The sequence below is a fragment of the Antedon mediterranea genome, chromosome 4 (assembly GCF_964355755.1).
Source record: "Antedon mediterranea chromosome 4, ecAntMedi1.1, whole genome shotgun sequence".
NCBI lineage: Eukaryota > Metazoa > Echinodermata > Crinoidea > Comatulida > Antedonidae > Antedon > Antedon mediterranea.
In genome coordinates, this window is record NC_092673.1 from 9437563 (window position 1) to 9458172 (window position 20610).

A 20610-nucleotide genomic window follows, 5' to 3' on the forward strand; every position below is an offset into this window, starting at 1 on the left:
ACATCCCTTTTACTTGTACTAGAGCTACCCGGGTTAATTTTAAGATGTTTATACTGACCTAAAATTTAATATTTCACATTTCTGGTTACACAATTCCGGATCAACTCTGCATTTTGTTGACGGTGTATGATTAATAAATTAAAATATAATGTGATTGTTTTCTTCAGATTCTTCTTTGGAGCCAAGTATCCATCCAGTGTCCTCACATGATGCATTGGATGTCATATCATCTGGTTGTGTGGAAGATCAAGATGGTCACCAGATAACATCTGTAGATCATGCAGCCAATGTATTACCACAAACCAAGGTATGTTCTTCAGAGAACGACAAGAATAGGAAAACTAGAGAAGATGATCAGCAAGCTATCAGTTCAGAGTTAGCTAGTGGTGAAACTAGGAAAAGTGATGTTAGGAATTTAGGAGAAGAAGGTGGCAGCATGGTAATTAATAAGTATATTCAAAATAATGGTAATGATTCACTATTACAGCCAAAGTTGCATGAAAGCATATCAAATGATTACTCCAGAAACAATGGTGAAACCATGTCAACCTCAAGCATTTCAACACAGTCTGTAGATAACAAGTCTGCAAAAAAGGATAAGAAAAAGAGAAGCTGTCTGTCATTAAATTGTAAAAGTTCTACAACCAACTCAAGTAGTCCTGAGAACAGTAGTTACCAGAAAAACAACCTTAAAAGTCGGGATCATACTATAGTTGATTCCGATGCCACATCTGCTATAGTAGAGCCAACACATGAAGTTTTAGATGTTGGCTCCTTTGACAATTTTACTTCACCTTTGACCAATTATAGCACACCATCAAAATTAATACAGAAAGCACAAGATAGAGAAGTTGGTGACCTTGTCTGTGGTGTTGGTTCTTTTTCAAGCTACACTACTCCTTCAAAGATGATGGCGAAACTATTACTTGATGCTGAAGACAGTATTATCAGTAAAACACCATCAGTGCTATTGAGAAAGAGAACTGATCGGGAGAAGAATGAAAGTATTGCAGGAGTTGGATCCTTTCAAAGTTTCACATCACCTTCAGTGTTGATTGAAACTAATCCAGAGGAAAATAGTGATGCCAAAACTGAAATTTCATCTATGGAAATGGTATTCAAAGCTTCTCTTTCGAATTTTGTAACACCTATATCAGATTATGCAGACAGACTGATAGATCCTGATCAAGTTTTGAAAAAACCATATAATAAAAAACTTTGTACCAACAGTTCTGATGAAGATGAGTGGGTCATTATTGAGGAATGTTACAGTCCTTTAATAAAATTTCCTCCCATGGAAGAAAAAAATCCTACAAGATCTACAAATACTGAGAACAGTGTTAGTGAACAACCAGGATTGTCCTTCAGTGTCCCAGCAGCAAGTCTAATTGCTAGGCATCTTGACGAGAGTATCGCCCGTATTCTTAAACCGGACTTTAGTCGTAGTTCGAGCTAAAACTAAAAAAATGACGTCATTTTAATTCATAAACCGAACTTCAACTAAATCACCGACTAAATCAGGCCAACCTCGACTAAATCGAGACGGATTTTGATCGATTTTTTTAGTCCTGGAGGGGGCAGACTAAATGGTCGACTAAATGGTTTTTAAACGATGTTTATAAAAAACGTAACAGTCATTGAGTTGTTATATTGGCCAGATATTGAAGAATGAAATATCTATATTTATATTAGCTTAATTAAATATACATTGGTATAAATTATAATAATGAAAATCATCTTTATTTACAACTGTATACAAATTACATTATTTTCTTCGCGCAAGTCCGACTTGAGCTACGTCACGCCATAGCGACAATGGGAGATGCGGCAATTCACCACGCGATGGAATGTTTAGGGGGCCTAGCGCTTTCTTGTCACGCTATGAAGTGCGTGGTTCGTGGCGATCATACTTTGTTGGGGTCCTAGAAAATATAAAAGTTACCGTACCGCCATGGTTCCTAAATATATTTTTAAGATTTTATTTGTTGTTAATCAAATATACTTCACTGTTAAATTAATACTGATATTGTTCTAATAATTAACGATTAAAATTATTTTTCATGTATATAGTCCTGATGCGTAAAAAGTGTTGTAAGAAATGGAAAGTGATATCAATGCGCAAAATTTCGTCTGCTCCTCAAATACTCTCTTGTCATTGGCCAATGTATAGCCTTTGTTACCCAGACGTGTGCAACTCGACTAAAAGCTCGACTTCATTAAGTCGAACTGCAAACTTCGACTACTTCGTTTTTGAATCGAATTTGAAGTAATAGCTCGAACTACGACTTTTCCAAGTCGAACTTCGAACTACGACTAAAGTCCGGTTTAAGAATACGGGCGTTAGAGTGCACCAGAGGCTTGTATTCTACGGGATCTGGAAACTACAGTATTAAATGAGAATATTAGCATACAAACTAGTCAGGTAAATTTTAGAAAATGGTTCAGCCATATTGTAAAATTATCTTTTTATAGTCATTTTTGTATTAATATTTACTCTAGTAGACTACATTAGATAAACTTTCGTGTGCACTTTGAGGTCCAGAGAATTTGACTTCATAGATTGGTTTAGGGTGGTCAATCAATCATTTTTGGCTTGGTTACACATTTTAAAATGTGATGAAAGATATAAATAAGGCCTTAAAATGTCGACAACCACTGGTCACAGCGAGGTAATTTTGGTATCAAATTGATCAGAAGGTGTACATTCATTACGATATTGAAAACGTATTAGCTAGTACAAATCTGTTTCGCATGGTTACGAAATATTGAGTGTGCCGTCCAAAATATGACTGCGGTAAATTTGAACGAAGCGCAGGTATATGTTGCTTGGCTGCCTAGGCCTAGCGTACAGGTAACATCAAAACGAGAGTGGACTTTAAAAACTGCTATTTATCAAAATTGACCTGGCATTTTCAGTAAATTATTTTTCGTAAATTACTTTCAATAAATCTTTAATTATATTACATTAAAGGTAATAATAATAAAGTATAGTATTGATATTATTTTATTTATTATGATTATAAATGATGATTTATTACTTTACAAAACACATTTTTAGATCTTTGTATCATATTTTTACACAGGTTTCCAAGACATCTCAACAATAGTTCCTAAGTGAATTTAGTATCCCCGTACACAGTATGAATCAACAAAAAACAACGGATTAACACATCTGTTCTCTTTAATTGTAAACGATCTTATATTCCTTTAATCATCTACCGGATAATCATCAGTTCCTTGTTAATGGTTAACCACGGTTTAATTCTAAATAACAAAAAAAAAAAACAAAAAAAAAACAGGCCAGCAACCCAAGGTCACAGTGCATATCGGCCGCCAGTCATTTCGGCCGCCGGTTATGGAACGCCTAAAATCATGAAACGCCAAAAAGGACAAAATATAAAATGGTGTATACATGTGCCTATCGCCTGAATAGACGTGCGTATTCAAACAGCAAGCAGCAATCAACAAAAACGATCATACTTTTTGATTTTTGTATAGAGTTGCGCTATTTTACTGTCATTCGCCGGCTTCTTCCTGACTGAGCCCTACAACCTCTCAGCCCCCCCCCCCCCACAACAACCACTGTGAAATAAAATAATTATTATCCATACATTATTCTCACATCTATCAAAGATTCATTGTACATCATAAACTGTAGGGCTGGTAGATTGATTTATAACGAAATTTTATCTATATATTTTATTATTATCCTAAACCATGCTCACGTCAGAGTGGCGGATATCGAATGCAAAAATCATCATCATGCATCAAATTCCTTTATTGCATAAACCTCATTGACCTGGTATCCACTTGCAGGTATAGAACGAGTTTCGTAATTAACTGTGATTAAAAAATACGCAATAGGCGCGTCTACTTGTTTAACTATTAAATTATTATTTATTTTCAAAACCTTAAACAACGGCATGCTAAAAGAACACATTACAATTCATTAAAACCTGTAAGATAAAATGGAAACACAAATTATTTATAAATAATGAGATAAATATTTATATTTACTGTACTTAAAAAATAACGATCGAGGTTTAAAAAAATGTCAAACAGTATTATTAGAAATTCCAATATTCATAATTAACTAAAAACATAATGACCGTTTTCATTAAAAATGTATCTAATGTGCCATATACAAATTAGCGCGACCAAAATAAAACGTAACCGATATCAAACGTAACTAATAGGATAAAAATCGTATCTAGCGGCGCTCCATACAAAATACCGGATGTTTATTTTATCGCGACCGATTTCAAACGCGATCGATTTCAAGCGCGACCGATTTCATCTGACACCATTTACACACGTCTATTCAGGCGATAGGCACATGTATACACCCTTTTTGACAAGTAAGTAAGTAACAATACGTTATTAACAATATTGACGATTCTGGCGGCCCGAAATGAACAATACATATTTTGTCTTTTTTGGCGTTTCATGATTTTGGGCGTTCCATAACCGGCGGCCGTAATGACTGGCGGCCGAAATGATCAGACACCAAACCCAATAACACATGTCTCCCTGACCTCTCCCAATTGACCTCTCTCAATTTTTGTTATAGAGGGCCTGATTTTCTAACTTTAGAGGGTCTGTGTTTAAATTTATTTCATAGATAGGCTGGAGTTAATTCATTGTAAGAGTGCGTGGCGCAGTGTGTTGGACTCTCGACTACTGATCGTGAGATTGAGGTTCGAATCCAACTCTCGCCGCATTGCATGTATCCTTGAATTATGAAATTTTATTTTCACGAGGGATTCCCCTCATGAAAATAGAATTTCATATTTCACCAAATGAATTATTTGTACCATATACTACTATTACATTTTTTAAAGGAAGAATTAGAAAATGCTACCGAATCCTTAGAAGAGATGAAAGCGAAGTTGTCAGTTGTTCACAATCAAGCTGAATTAGAAAATATGGAACATAACTGGTGTTTCAAGCAACTTGCAGACCAATCATCTCTATCACTCACACTAGATGTAAGCTAATTTTTATTGAAAATGTTTATCTAATTGATATTGGGGATAACACGATCTTTTTTTACTTTCGCTATTCTTTCCACAATTTTTTTTGGCAGCCTATCTCAAATTTTTGTGAACAGAAAATTGTATAACTTTTAAGTGTAGGTGTGCAGAAAACTGATTTTATAATGATTGCATAGCGTAACTATACATGATTTTATGAAAAAAAACCCAAATAAAAAATAAAACTTAATAAAATTATTCATATCAACGGTCAACTTTATAAGGCAAAAATGGCATGTTGCACAAAAAATGTGTGTTTAAAAGTTTGCAGTGCGAAAAATAAAAGTCTAAGCTTATTGCACGTTTCAGGTCATTTTGAGCATTTAAAAAATTCACAATTTATTTGCATTACAATTACATGCACATTTTTCGCGTACTGTAATGTACAAAGACCCTTTATGTTCATTTTCATAAACTTTATATGCAACATAACACACATACACATCAAACTTAATGCTTGAAAATAGGCAATTTAATGAAAATTTGTGTATAAATATGCCTTTATTGAATCTATTTCTCGATCAACAGTGACCCCTAATTTTATTATTATGGAAGCTGATATGAATTCATGTAAAATAGTGGTCGATCGGATTGTGACATCATCACATATAGCCACCGGAATTGAAAAAAAATATGATTGTTTTTTTTTCATAGATCAACACATTCAACAGAGAGCATCTTGCTCATCCATGCCCTATTTCCCCCTAAATTTGAATTTTCAAAGGTCACAAAATGTTTCAACAATGTTTATAAAGTGTAAATATAAACATATATATTTTGACTAATTTGACACCAAATACTACTACTACAAGACATTATCAATTTTCAAAAATTTGTGGCCATCTTTTTTAACGTCAAATTTTTAACTTTTGCGGTAGTCCGATTTGAGTAAACTTTTTATATATGTTTTTTGAGACCATATTTTATTGAATACATCAAAAAACATTTTCTTGCAATTTTTTTTGAGTAATGAAACAGTTTAATGACTCGAATATTGTGTGTATTTTTAATCTTATCTGAAAATGTATTATATGCTGTATATGCTCCAATAAGGAGAAACATATTGTTCATATAGAGTAAATTGAAGTTGAAGTCCCCAGATACATCTAAAGGGGTCGGGAAACACACGGTCAGTCTGTGGTTCTTTTTTGGCCAGCCTGTGGTCCGAGGGCGCTAGACATTTGGCCAGCCTGTGGTCCCGAAGGCGCTAGCATGAAATACATGGCCAATCTGTGGTTCTTCTTTTGGCCAGCCTGTGGTCCGAGGGCGCTAGACATATCGGCCAGCTCGTGGTCCCGAGGGCGCTAGAGATAACTTTTCCATGCTTTTCTAAAGTGAAAGCTTACGTTAGAACATTATTATATGTAATAATTCGAAGTTTATTAAAATTGTTTGCCTATATTCTTAATAATTGATTGTTCATTCTTCTAGAGTAAAAGCTAACGTACAACATTTTATGTCAATTCAACGTTTATTACAATGGTTTGCATATATTCTTATAATTGATTATTTATTCTTCTAGAGTAAAAGCTAACTTTAGAGCATATTTCAATTCAACAATTATTAGAATGATTTGCATATATTCTTAGTAATTGATTGTTCATTCTTCTAGAGTAAAAGCTAACTTAAACTATAAAGAAGGAAATTAAGTTTAAAATGAATTAATAAATTGTGTTTGTGTTCTTGGCTGCTATATCATACCACGTTAGATTTACTTCAAAATAATTGCTTGTTTGTACGTGCTGTTCCGTTTAAACTACAAACTGGATGTATACATCTCTAAACTATAACCAAAGATGACAATTCAAGTATTACATTTTTAATGACGCAAAAACAAAATGTCAATAAAACTGAACTGAAGTAATTACTAATAAATGTTTATAGAGGATATTTTTATGATTTTAGATTGCTGGGTTGGCATTTATCAATATTTGCTTATATTTTTGCTTAAGCTGAAATATTTAAGAAGTGCTTAAAGCAAATAACTTAATCTTATTTATCAAACCGTCTTAGCAATGTCTTAGCAGAAAAATTGTCTTAGGTAAATTTTACTTTGCACATGCGCAAAATTAAACTCTAGAGGGCAGCAAATTATGTCTTAAGACGAAAAATTCTTGCTTACGCATGCGTATTAGCTTTTTATCATTTTATCTCCGTATTTTCACTCCCAACAAGAGAGCTACTATTGTTTTTATTACTTGAAATAGAGAAAGAGCACAACAGTCGGAAATACATACGAAAATCATTCGCTCTAAACTTAAATCAAATCAACATTTATTTATTTTTATCAATGACAGCGACCCTTGGCAGCCGATACAGTTTTCTAAAAGCTAGTCAATTGGGTCGTACCTATCCCGAAAATATTAGTTTTGCTCGTCCAATTTCTAGGCAATCTTTATGAAGATCGATATCATTATTTTAGCGTCCGTAGTACAGCGTAAAACGCACTAGCATAGCCTTTCCGAATGTTCAATGTTCCGGCCTAGCGCGCTCGCGTTGCCAAAAAAGAATGTTTCTGTTGCAGAAATGAGATAAGACGAAATTTTTCATCTTAAGGCAGGGTGTTGTTCCTCTTAGATTTAAGACAAAATTAAGCAAATTTTTTTGCTTAGATATATTAATAAATCTGACTTCAAGGATTTAAGGCAAAGTTAAGACGATTTTTTTGCTAAGCAAGTTTGATAAATCCGGCCCCAGTTCCCTATGTATTTTCGTGTGCAAATCATGAGGAAAGTAAGTAAATATTTGAAGCATGCTGGTTATAAAAACCCATGTTGCCAAATTTATAAATTTATGTATACCTTCTGAACATTTTGAGACCAAAATTTACTCGCTGTGACCAGTGGTTGCCGAGATACAAATACCTATTTGTGTTTATTCATATAACCCCTGGCCTTGACCTTTTGACCTTTTGTAACATTTTTCAAAATGTGTAACAAATAACAAAACATATATTTCGAACAATTTAAAACCAAATTCAAGTGTCTACGACCAGTAGTTACGGAGATACATACATGCCCTGGGTTGTGGGTCAAAGGTCATAAATGGCATTTCCGGTCATTTTTTACTAAAATGTCCCATTAGACTGAATATAAATGTATACCTTCTGATTAATTTAAGACCAAAATTACCTCGTTGTGACCAGTGGTTGTTGAGATTTAAGGACATATTTATGTTTGGTCTTATGACCTTTCACCTTGACCTTTTGACCTTTTGCCACATTTTCAAAATGTGTAACCAAGCCAAATGTGATTGTTTGACCACCCTAAACCAATTTCTGAAGTCAAATTCTCTGGACCTCAAAGTGCATACGAAAGTTGATCTAGCTACTAGAGTATGCCTATAAAAGCTAACGATTTATAATTGTTATTGAAACATTGATACTATCGTTATTTAACAAAAAATATCATAAGTCCATAAACTGATGCCAATTTTGGATGGGATTGCCGGGCGACATAAAACTGTGTTAATAAACGTTGGGTAGCGCCCTCTATAGTTTTGAAGAAAAAGTGCGTGCTACTGAAAATTTCTAGCGCCCTCGGGACCACAGTCTGGCCAAAAGTCTAGCACCCTCTGACCACAGGCTGGCCAAAAAAGAACCACAGACTGGCCGTGTGTTTCACGACCCCTGCTCAGATAGCATTTCTTGTCTCTTCTGTTACTTTTGATAAATACATCTGTGTCCGTCCTATGTGCTCGGTACACATTTCCAACAATTATATTTTTAGAGTCAGGATTAATGATTTCCACAAATATCGATTCAGAATGATCGTTAATATTTAAGTTATTTTTAATTAAATTCAGATATGTTCGGTAAAATAGAATTATGAATATACAAAGCCACTCCGCCACTTCTTCTGTCACGACGTGGGTGTTATTGTTCCTCATGTATGAAAATAGGGGTTCCGTAGGATTTTAATGCCCAAAGTGAGATTTCACTTGGTTTACTTTATTATGGTGCTAGGATACCAAAAATGCTAGGTAACAAATTTAACCATGGTAACAGCCCCAAGTTTAAAATGGGGACCAAATGGCCATATCTCTATAACCCTTTGGTCTATTGACAAGATATTAGTATCAAAATACTCAGAATATATATAGGTATTTACAGCTAGTATTGTAGTCGGTATTTGACATATTTAGGTTGTCATGGTGGATAGCAGAGTTGATAACGTCTTCATACAAAAACGGGATAAGTTTTAAGTTTAACATTTTATTGTAGTTAATTGTGTTAACAATACAAAGCAAATTTAAATTCATTGTCATCTAGATAATGGTTAAAAGGTAATATCTCTCCAGTACAATTGAAGCAAAACCAGTTTTCTTTTATCAAGGTTCGGATAAATACATCTATTATGATACTGTAAATTATAGAACAGTACTCATATTTGGAACATGATCTCATAATCGCGTCGAGCATAGCTCATTGGCGAAAGTTCCGTATCTATTATGATAAACATTTTACTCAGTGAACAGAGAGTTTTGGGTTGCTTGTGATGAAAATTATGTAATTAGTTTTTTTAACGTTGATTGATATAGTTTATTGCACATGAACCAATCCGAAACATTTTTTAGTTCAGCATTAACTAGCTCTATGAGCATATCCAAGTTTTCGTGAGATGCAGAAATGTTTGTCGTCAGCAAATAAAACAATTAAATATATCGTTAATGTACAAAATAAAAAGTAGAGGCCCAAGAATTGAACCCTATGGTACACTGCAATTTATATCCATTAAACACGAACTTGTGTTATCAATAGACGTAAATTGTTTCCTTCCACTAATATAGTTTCTAAACCATTTAAGTGCCGTACCTCTTATGCCATAGTGTTCCAATTTTTTTAGAAGAATATCATGGTTGATGGTGTCAAAAGCCTTTGACAAATCAACAAATATTCCGATAGTTTTTTTTTATTCGTTCAACCAGATCTATAACGGCCATAAAAGTAGAACTGTTTTTTCTGAAACCATATTGTGCATTGTTGAGGATGTTAAACTTTGTGATATAATTATTTACTCTTATTTGAACAATTTTTTCATGGATTTTTTAAGCGGTAGGCAGAATAGAGATTGGCCTATTATTACTGACGCCCGATTTAAAAATTGGAACTACTCTAGCTACTTTCATATTATCAGGTACCATGCATGCCTGTCTCAAGAGAGAGGTTAAAGATATCTACAACAGGAGATGCCACAGCAGCAATAATATGTTTTAGAATGTGATCAACACCTTCTGAATTTGAATTTTTGATTTGACTTACTATTTCATTGACCTCCTCTTTATTCGTAGGATTGAAGAATATGGATTGGGATTGACTCTCTTTCATTATTGTTTAAAGTCAGAATTGTTTACATTTGGTTTGTTTGCTAATTCATTTCCAATGTTAGAAAAGAAATCATTAAAAGCGTCGGTTATAATTATAAATATAATGTTAGATTCAACCATCTTCAATTAAAATAAAAAGGAAAGGAGGTTTTCATAACATTGTTACAGCATAATTTTCTATTTATTCTCCATATTGACTCCATCAACCATCAGCTTTATTTTGGTTTCAGTAATTTTAATTTTTGCTTGCTTTCCGTTTAAGCAAACAGTTGATTTCGGTCAGGCGTTTCCTTTCTTCTTGCATCATGATGGGTAGATGAGAGGCGATTCCAATCTTCTTGTTATTAATAGTAATAAGTTTTTCTCTCGGGCATGTCAGTACTAAGTTACGATCAGCCATTTTAACAAATTTAGCGATAATGGGCTGATAGTTAACTTTTATTAAGTGTCAATTAAAAATGACTTCGTTTTTAATCTATGATCAATCATTGAAATTCATAAAATCATGCATAAGTCATGTTGCACAACTCTGACATCGTTGAATGTCCATATGTTTACAAAGTTTATGAAATGTATGTTTACATGAGACACGCGAGACACAAAAAAATGAGGGAGAAAGAAAGAAGAACTAGGTTTGAACTTGTCATTTTGACGAGTTAGTTATCCTCACACAACAACCGCCATGCACGCATACATTTGAAACTGACCATAGAAAAAGATTATGCTATTATGAAAAGAGATCAAGAACTTAATATGATGTTAGTGCTGAATTCTGTCTATTTTGTGCCATATTTAGGCACAAAACATTTATTTAGGCCGCGCAATAAGAAGCTAATTAGCTAATTCAGATCAAGAATACAAGAATTAATCCTACTCCTTTAAACACTGGTATTATTCATTTTTACAGCAGGAAAACATTCTCCTGCATATATTTCATGAATTGGAAATTATGGACGGAGGACCAGATGGCTTTGTTAAAGACCATGTGTTTTTCCAGAAGGTTATTCTGTTCATTTGGAACCAAAGAAATGAGCTCAAAGACAAAATTGCTGAGTTACAACAGAAAAAGGAAAATTTAGATGAAAAGCAGGTAGTATTAAGACAAATAACATTTAAAACTGTTTGTTTTGTTTTCATTTATTAGATTATATGCATTATCTTATCTTATGCAATATAACTTTATTGATTTTCAGAATCTTTATTTATTCTTTTCTTAGTATTATTTGAGGCATGGCATCACAAAATCGGCACAGTGTCGGAAATAATGATTTTTTAGATTTTTATATATTTATAATCTATGGTCTTATTGGATAGATAATTAAATTTTCTTTATATAAAAAAAATAAAACTTTATATTAAATACACATAATTCTGATAAATTCATGTTAAGTGCTTAAAATCAGCAAATATAACACATTTCAATACTAAAAAAACAGACGCTAGTGATGTTAATAAATTACAAAGTTAGTGATCATCAATATAATTCTTTTACATTTTTATAAAAGTTGTTATACAACATATAAATGTAAATTTTTCGAAACAATTTCACAAAAAAAAACCTTTTACGGCCAATAGTTTTGAGATTATAGGAATGTGTACTACCAGTACAGGTCAAAGATCAATAAAAAGATTTCAGGTCATTTTCTTGAAAAAGTTCTTATTAGACTGAATAGAAACATACCTGCATATGCATCTCCCAAATAATTTGACACTAAAATTATTTCATTTAATCTAAAATAAGATATGACCATTTTGTTTTTAATGGCTCAAAACATTCAAATTGAGGTCATTTTTTTTTAGATGAATTTTAGAAATTTTGACAACATGGGTTTTTATAACCAGCATGATCAAATATTCATAAAAAACAATGTTTACATTTTCCCCATCTGCACACGAAAATGCATAGGGATCTGGACTATATTGAAAAAAATGTAAATAAAATATTCAATTAATAATTGTATATATTGAATTTATTGGTCCATCAACCAATCTTGTAGCTTAGTCAATTGCCCTCTACTGATTACTATTTCGTGCACATGCAAAATTACTTTCTGTTAAATTTATGAAACCACAGAGAAGGTATCTCCATGATGAAACATATCATGCTGTAGTTGTAGTTTTAATTTGTTAATAATAAAAGACGTAAATAATATTAGCTGTACTAATTGTATCCAAAGACTCCAGATAGACTTAAAGTAGAAACGTTACAAAAACAACTAACCAATACTGTATCCGAAACCTCTATGATGGGGACAACATTCAATGAGTAAGTATAACAATCAACACAACTACTAAATAATTACTGTATTAAACTTACGCCCGTATTCTTAAACCGGACTTTAGTCGTAGTTCGAGCTATTACTTCAAATTTGATTCAAAAACGAAGTAGTCGAAGTTTGCAGTTCGACTTAATGAAGTCGAGCTTTTAGTCGAGTTGCACACGTCTGGGTAACAAAGGCTATACATTGGCCAATGACAAGAGAGTATTTGAGGAGCAGACGAAATTTTGCGCATTGATATCACTTTCCATTTCTTACAACACTTTTTACGCATCAGGACTATATACATGAAAAATAATTTTAATCGTTAATTATTAGAACAATATCAGTATTAATTTAACAGTGAAGTATATTTGATTAACAACAAATAAAATCTTCAAAATATATTTAGGAACCATGGCGGTACGGTAACTTTTATATTTTCTAGGCCCCCAACAAAGTATGATCGCCACGAACCACGCACTTCATAGCGTGACAAGAAAGCCCTAGGCCCCCTAAACATTCCATCGCGTGGTGAATTGCCGCATCTCCCATTGTCGCTATGGCGTGACGTAGCTCAAGTCGGACTTGCGCGAAGAAAATAATGTAATTTGTATACAGTTGTAAATAAAGATGATTTTCATTATTATAATTTATACCAATGTATATTTAATTAAGCTAATATAAATATAGATATTTCATTCTTCAATATCTGGCCAATATAACAACTCAATGACTGTTACGTTTTTTATAAACATCGTTTAAAAAACATTTAGTCGACCATTTAGTCTGCCCCCTCCAGGACTAAAAAAATCGATCAAAATCCGTCTCGATTTAGTCGAGGTTGGCCTGATTTAGTCGGTGATTTAGTTGAAGTTCGGTTTATGAATTAAAATGACGTCATTTTTTTAGTTTTAGCTCGAACTACGACTAAAGTCCGGTTTAAGAATACGGGCGTTAAAGACACTAGATCTCTGTTTTTTTAACCTAATTTAATTTCACACACTACATTTTATGTAAAAAGAAATACTATAGTATTGCAATATTTTGTTCTTCAATACAAGATACAAGATACAAGATAACTTGTTAAAAGTGTGAGTTGATTCTAATAATTTTGAGTGGCCCGCTATAAATCCCAACATACATCGTGTGCGGATTGATTTTTTCATATTGTGATGTGATGCACCCACTTCAATCGATCGCGTGAAAGGCCACTTTTAAGACAAGAAATGACCTGGTTTAATGTTTTTAATTTATTAAATTTAATTATTTTTACAAAATGTTAAAAATTGTAGGTCTAGTGTCTTTAAATCATCTTATCTTGTAATGTATAGATATAGCTATAACATTAATATTTTAAAGTTAAAATTGATGACTACACATGAATGCAATCTATGTACAAAATCATTATTATTGTCATTGCTTTAATTTATAGAACTATTGATCAGCTTGCGAGTGAGAACAAAGAACTGCATGTCACAATAAAACACTTAGAGAAAACAATATGTGCACTACATGACAACAACCTATGTAGGTTGGAAGTGGACAAAATCATGGATCATCATTCATCAAATGTTGATAAAAAGACAGGTGAACTAGAAGTGAATTACCTTTAACTGATAATTTTCATCCCCTTAAATTTATTTATTTTTTATTTATTTTTTTTTTTTTATTTTTTTTATTTTATGTCTTTAGGCAATGTGGCCAAGGATTACCAATAGTGAATTAATCACTGTCCTATCAGATAGGTGGTAATCCCCCTGATACAGGGGCTATTGTGTGAACCAGTTCACCGGGGTAACCCCCTACTCTTTTTCGAATAATGAACTGGGTTTCTTTAAAGTAACACAGGTTATAACTGTGTACACTGGACCTACGGTTTATAGTCCTTATCCGAGAAGACTTGTTCCACCACCAGAACTAGGAGCGAGTCGGCCTCGAACCCTTGCCGATGTTGTTGTTACTTAATTACTTCTGTCTGGTTCACAATGTTAATATCATTGTAAATTTAGGTGTTAAAACTCTGGTAAACCCTTTGTTCAACAAGGCCATATACATGCCTGCAGTTGCGTGCTCAAGTTAGTGTTTACCGACCAACCGACCGACATAGTGAGCTGTAGAGTCCAATGCACGCGACTAAAATTGGATGAAACTCTCTGTCTGTCTGGAATACCTTGCCCTGCATCTTGCCAGAATTCCAAATCGATGGACTCGAAGTGTCAGTTGGTCCCTAGAACCAAAACTTTAAAGAAAAATTTTATCTACAGAGCACCAACCTATCATCTATTAGCGTATATCATGTAAATCTTAACTTTAAAACAGAAAGTTTTGAATTCAAGTTCCGTCGATGTTTTACATTGTGAGTTTTTAGGCTACATGCCAAAATTGCCCTGACCCTGTACGACGAAGAAAACAATGCAGTAGAATATTACGCAAAGCCTATTAAGAAATCCGAGGAAAATCCACGCCCTATTTAATCATGCCATCAACAAATATCAGGCAATTACTTCTTCCAGTCTTACGCTATTTTTATACGTTTGTAATTAAATACTTAAAAATAATGACTTTTACGTTGTTATCGATACATTCAAAATGTGTGTTTTTCTTGAATTATAGACCACGATTGGCACTTTCAAACGTACATAAAATTCAATATACAGTCAATGATAAATTCGTAATAAATTAATGTAGTACGAGCTGGAGTTTGTCGGTTAGAAAATTGGTCGTTTCACAACGTAAATGACAAAATTGACAGCGGGACATGAAACGTGTCCTTTCAGCTAAGATCATATAATTTATTATATTTTTGCCAAAATAATTTAAAAAACAAACGTACATTTGACAAATGACATTTTCCAGATTCAAATGTTTTAAAAGTAATAATATAGCTACCAAACCCCATGATAATGCATATCCTTATTGATTTTTTCAGAATCTTTATTTATACTTTCCTTAGCATTATTTTGTCCGTCAATTATTTTGAGATCATAATGTCAATTAGCTATCAATTTTTCAGAGTATATTCCTTATGGCCATGAATTGAACCGGCAGCCCAGAAACATTTGGTTAGATGAACTAGGTACCAATATCTAACTATATGATCATGTAGAGGGTTACCTAAAGTCAATAAAAATGGGTGTCTGCGTATAGACGTTGGGACCCCGAATAGTGCTAAAAAAGCCAGTTGAATTATAAAAGTCATATGTTCATATTTTGCGTCATAGTTCATCACATTTAAAAGAGCACGCATCTATATTCTATATATCCAAATTTCTTCAACAAGTTAATATGTTGTTGCTCAGACAATTTTCATCTGAAATTGGTATCTTCTTCTTTCATTTGATGACATCATCATGTTAAAAATTAGAATTAAAGGCGAGTCCCTTATTTTTTACCAAGGTTACACTGTGTGTAGTATGCACACAGTATATAGTGTATACTGTAGGCCTATATTATACTTGGACACAAAATAGAGAGCACACTGAAGAAAGCATTTTGTTTTCTTCAGCTTATAATAGCATAATCTTTTTTTGTGCGAAATATTCTAACGTATGAAGTGCATCTGGCGTGGGGAGTTTGTCGTGTGGATAACTAACTCGTCAAAGTGACGAGTTCATGTCTAGTTTTAAATTTGTTTCACAATTTATTTGATCAGATTCACAAGTAGGTACTGTAAAAGCAGAGTTTGAATGTATCCATCAGCACTGTAGTCTATTAAAAGAAGAGTTGAGCAGCACCAAGATACGCAATGAGAATCTAATGGCTAGGCTTACTCAGATGGAGGAGGAAGGACAGCAATACTTAGAACAGCTTAAAACTAAACAATTTCAGCTTGATCACCTTCAGATTCAATTCAAAACTCTAGAGAAACAGGTAACTATTTCACACAAAAAATGATCTTGCGTTATTATTTGTAACTATACCTTACCAAAGCAGAATGCTTAAATAGCCTTCGCTAACCATTCGCTAGGCATTGGAATGCTAATTTACAGGTAATTTTTAGAATTTAGGCATTCATGGTTAAAACAACTTAATGGAATGCTAAGAAAAGTTTCCAAGCATTCTTTAGGAATGCTTATAAGAGTCAATAAGCATTCAGAAGCTATCCCGAATGGTAGTGTGAATGCTAAGATCATTGCAAGCATTCGGTGGAGATATTCTGAATGGTAGTGTGAATGCTAAGAACATTGGTAGCATTCAGGAAGATATTTTGAATGGTAGTGTGAATGCTAAGATCATTGGTAGCATTCAGGAAGAGATTTTGAATGGTAAACAGGGAAATAATTGAATGCTCAACCAATCGGATCAATCCTCACCAACTGCCAAAAAACAAAAACCAATTCAAATTCAAGAGACTAATGACTAGAGAAAGGCTGAGTTGAGTGAGGAGGCCTATAGACCGCAGCCTTCCTTCTTTTCACAGCTTACCTGCTGGCAACCCTGACACAGATTTTGCTGATATAAAAGGTATTGTAACTAGTATCTATACCTGCTCTTTTATCATTCTGTATTTAGCTACTAACTAGCTAGGCCTAATAATAGGAGGAAGTTGATTCAGCAGAAAGGGACCAGGGCTAGGCTACAGTAGATAGTGAGTGGTTTGGGAGGAATGGGAGAATTCAGTGGTGGTACCTATAAATTGGATCCCCTAAGTCACTCCCTGGTTATATTGTGTAGCTAGGCTAGGCTAGTTATATTATAATCTAGCTAACCACATTGTATCACTGATCAAAGAGAAGGGCTAACTAAACTATATATAAAAGCAGTTTTAAATAAAAGCAGTTTTAACTCTGGCATCATTTATTATAAGACCATGGGATGGTGGAGGCATTTTTTATGCCATGGCAGATTATTTCCTAATTCCAACATTTGAAATGAATACAAACAGTAACATAGTAACCACACAACAAGTATTGATTTTAAAGGGTAAATATTAAATAAATTAATAGTCCTCCTACAGACTAGAGAATAGTGCATAATTCAGTTTTATCTGCTATATAATGACTGTACAAAGGAACAGGTCTCCTTTGCAAATAAGTGTCTTGATTTTTGTTATCTTTCAGACTGATTCTCGGAGAAGAATGCCAAAGTAGAAGCGAGTTGCTTGAACAACAAATAAACAATAAATAAAAGTTTGAATAGATGTACTTCTAAACAATTAATTAAACACGGTAGGGTATGTGGGACATAAGACCTTAGCAAGGTAACATCCTTACCCCATTAGATGATAAATGAAGCTTATTAATATATCAAAACAATTAAAGTAAAAAGGGGTTGTACTTTTTGTCCGAATATTGTGTTGAATTGCCTTTTATTTTAGGTCCTAGTTTAACATCATAACATACTGTACAGTAGTCTGATGAGAGTTTTAACTTGTTTTGTTGCAACCCTAATTCCTATTACAATACTGTAGCGTAAAGCTCTGTCTACACTATCAAACTTTATGTGACAAAAAAATGTGATGTGCCCATATATGGACATAATGATGTCATATCACTACCATATTTGGGCACATCACACTTTTTTTGTCAAACTAGTTTGATAGTGTAGATATAGCTTAATGCTATGTAGCATTTCCCTGCTAACATGTAATTTGCTCACTAGTTTACATAGTATTAGTGTAGCATTCACCCACTAGCATTCAAATGCTAGTGTAGCATTCACCCACTACCATTCAAATGCTAGTGTAGCATTCACCCACTAGCATTTGAATGCTAGTGTAGCATTCACCCACTAGCATTTGAATGCTAGTGTAGCATTCACCCACTAGCATTCGAATGCTAGTGTAGCATTCACCCACTAGCATTCGAATGCTAGTGCTACCATTCGCATGCTTAAGCTCATTTAAATAATTCGGCTCCCTGGAAGGCTTAGCGAATGCTTAGCGAATGCTAAGCATTCGAAGGCTAAATTCAGTCATTGAATGCTTATATACCACTAGTATTCGAATGCTAAGTATAGCCCTTCGAATGCCAATAATAGCATTCCAGGAGTAGCATTCGAATGCTTTGTAAATGTTAAGCGAAGGCATTCAGCTTTGGTAAGGAATGCCAAACTCAATGGAAATTTCATAGAAATTGACCAACAAGAACTGAATGGAATGCAAAAATGTTAAAGAAACTAGACCTACATTTTATGTAAAAATATTATATTAAAATACTATATGGACCTTCTGCGATAATCGTCTTTAAACGGTTACAAATGTGAAAAATAAGTCGATTCTAATAATTTTAGCAGCCCGCTAAAATTCCAACATGCATCGCAGATTGATATTTTCATATTATGATGTGATTCACTCACTTCGATCGATCGCGTAAAAGTGTAAACAAATAAAAGAACCGTAACTTTTCGGCTAAAATACCAGGTCTTCCCCAAATTGTATTTAACGGATTCTGCCAAAAAGGAAAGAAAATTAATTCAGCAACGCGAAAACTTCAGGCTAGGCCTGCAAAACTAAGCCTAACTAAGCTAGGCCTAAACGTCTACGAGTAAACTGTCGATACGAGTTACCCGAAGTAGTGCATTGTTTTTCTCTTTTTATCACAATTAACCTTAGAACGCACATTTAAGACAAGAAATGACCTGGTTTAATGTTTTTAAAATTATATGCATTATTTTTACAAAATGTCAAAAAGTGTAGGTCTAGTTTATTGAACTTTCCATCTTTCAAAAAAAAAACTAATGTATATTAGATAAGGGCCACTCTTGTTTATTCTTATTGAGAAAAATGAAGGAGCTGATACACGTATAAAAGAACTATCGAATACTGTCTGAGAAATCTAATCAACAGTTACTGCTGGAAAATCCACAGCAACCAATTGTTGAAGATGTCATCACAAAAAAAACTATAATAAAGAGTCTTAATGTAAAAAAAAACCGATGGCCAAGTCATAGGCATCATCTGCATGCATTATATTTTACCGATATAAAACTCGATATATGTTATATTACATTGCCAACAACAAGTTGAATATCTACTGCTGGGTCAGGTGTAGCTGGCCTTCCTTGTATTGTAATAAGTCTGCCTAGTTAGGCGTTGCATTCACCTTACCTTGCGAAGAATAATATACAAATAACTACTAATTAATGATTCCTTGGCCATAAAATATTCACTTAGGTCTTAGGTCGTTTAAATTAACAGAAGAATTTCTATCAATAAGCCTACATTAATAATAATAATATTATCAGGTAGGCCGAATAATAATTCTTCGAGCCGAATCACCGGATGTTTGCCGCGTCGTGTGTAACAGGTTACTACCGGAGTATTAACCAATCACAAACAGTCTTTTATCACATCTAGGGAGGACTAATAACAAATGAGGGTGCTATGTATGCATAGTTTAAATAGTTCAGTTGATTAATTTCTTCAAGCAAGTTCCGTGGCACAGCGCATGAAGCGTTGTTTTGTGATGGAGTGACAATTTCATCGCAAGTTCAAGTCCCAGTAGATGACTTTTGTTTATTTATCGCCAAACACGAGTGTTGGCACATGAAAATTACACAGTATATATATTTAATGACAGGGACACGATATTTACGCGAAAATTACTCAGTCAATATCATCGTACTCGAGGATATATACGATTTACGATCCTCGCAGCGGTAGTCATGTGATGCAGTTTCAACCAATCACGTTCATGTATTTACATAGGCTATGTATATTTAATGATAAATTAATGGTATTTATTATACCTGGCTTATTTTGACAGTTAGCCTACAACAGACAGATTATATAGTAGAGTAGGAAATGGGGGTTCCCATGCACCCCAGTGGTATATTTTTTTAATGTTGTTTTTCTATAATCCCAAGTATGTCTAGTAACCAGATCAGGTTGTTAACATTTTCAAATCGTGGGGTTGTTTCTGACCCATTTAGTCGGCCATGTTGGTTTTAACAAATTAACATTTTTTCATCATTTTATCATTTCACACCAAAACTCCGGACTGATTTCCGGAGACACCCCAGGGTTTATGACCATTTAAATGTCGAGAAAC

General features: G+C 33.7%; 1 protein-coding gene across 6 annotated transcripts in view; it reads left to right on the forward strand.

The window, feature by feature from the left end:
- LOC140046567 (uncharacterized) overlaps positions 1-20610 on the forward strand; it is a 131451-nt gene that overhangs the window by 36377 nt on the left and 74464 nt on the right. For 3 of the 6 annotated variants that reach the window (XM_072091261.1, XM_072091260.1, XM_072091262.1), the window contains exons 3-8: positions 168-439; positions 4842-4988; positions 11266-11448; positions 12536-12624; positions 14052-14206; positions 16272-16489. In XM_072091261.1, coding sequence (XP_071947362.1) covers positions 168-439; positions 4842-4988; positions 11266-11448; positions 12536-12624; positions 14052-14206; positions 16272-16489 — 1064 coding nt within the window. Of the gene's footprint in view, positions 1-167; positions 440-2342; positions 2423-4841; positions 4989-11265; positions 11449-12535; positions 12625-14051; positions 14207-16271; positions 16490-20610 lie in introns of those variants that run through there. The other 3 variants (XM_072091263.1, XM_072091264.1, XM_072091265.1) reach the window with 3 other exon arrangements.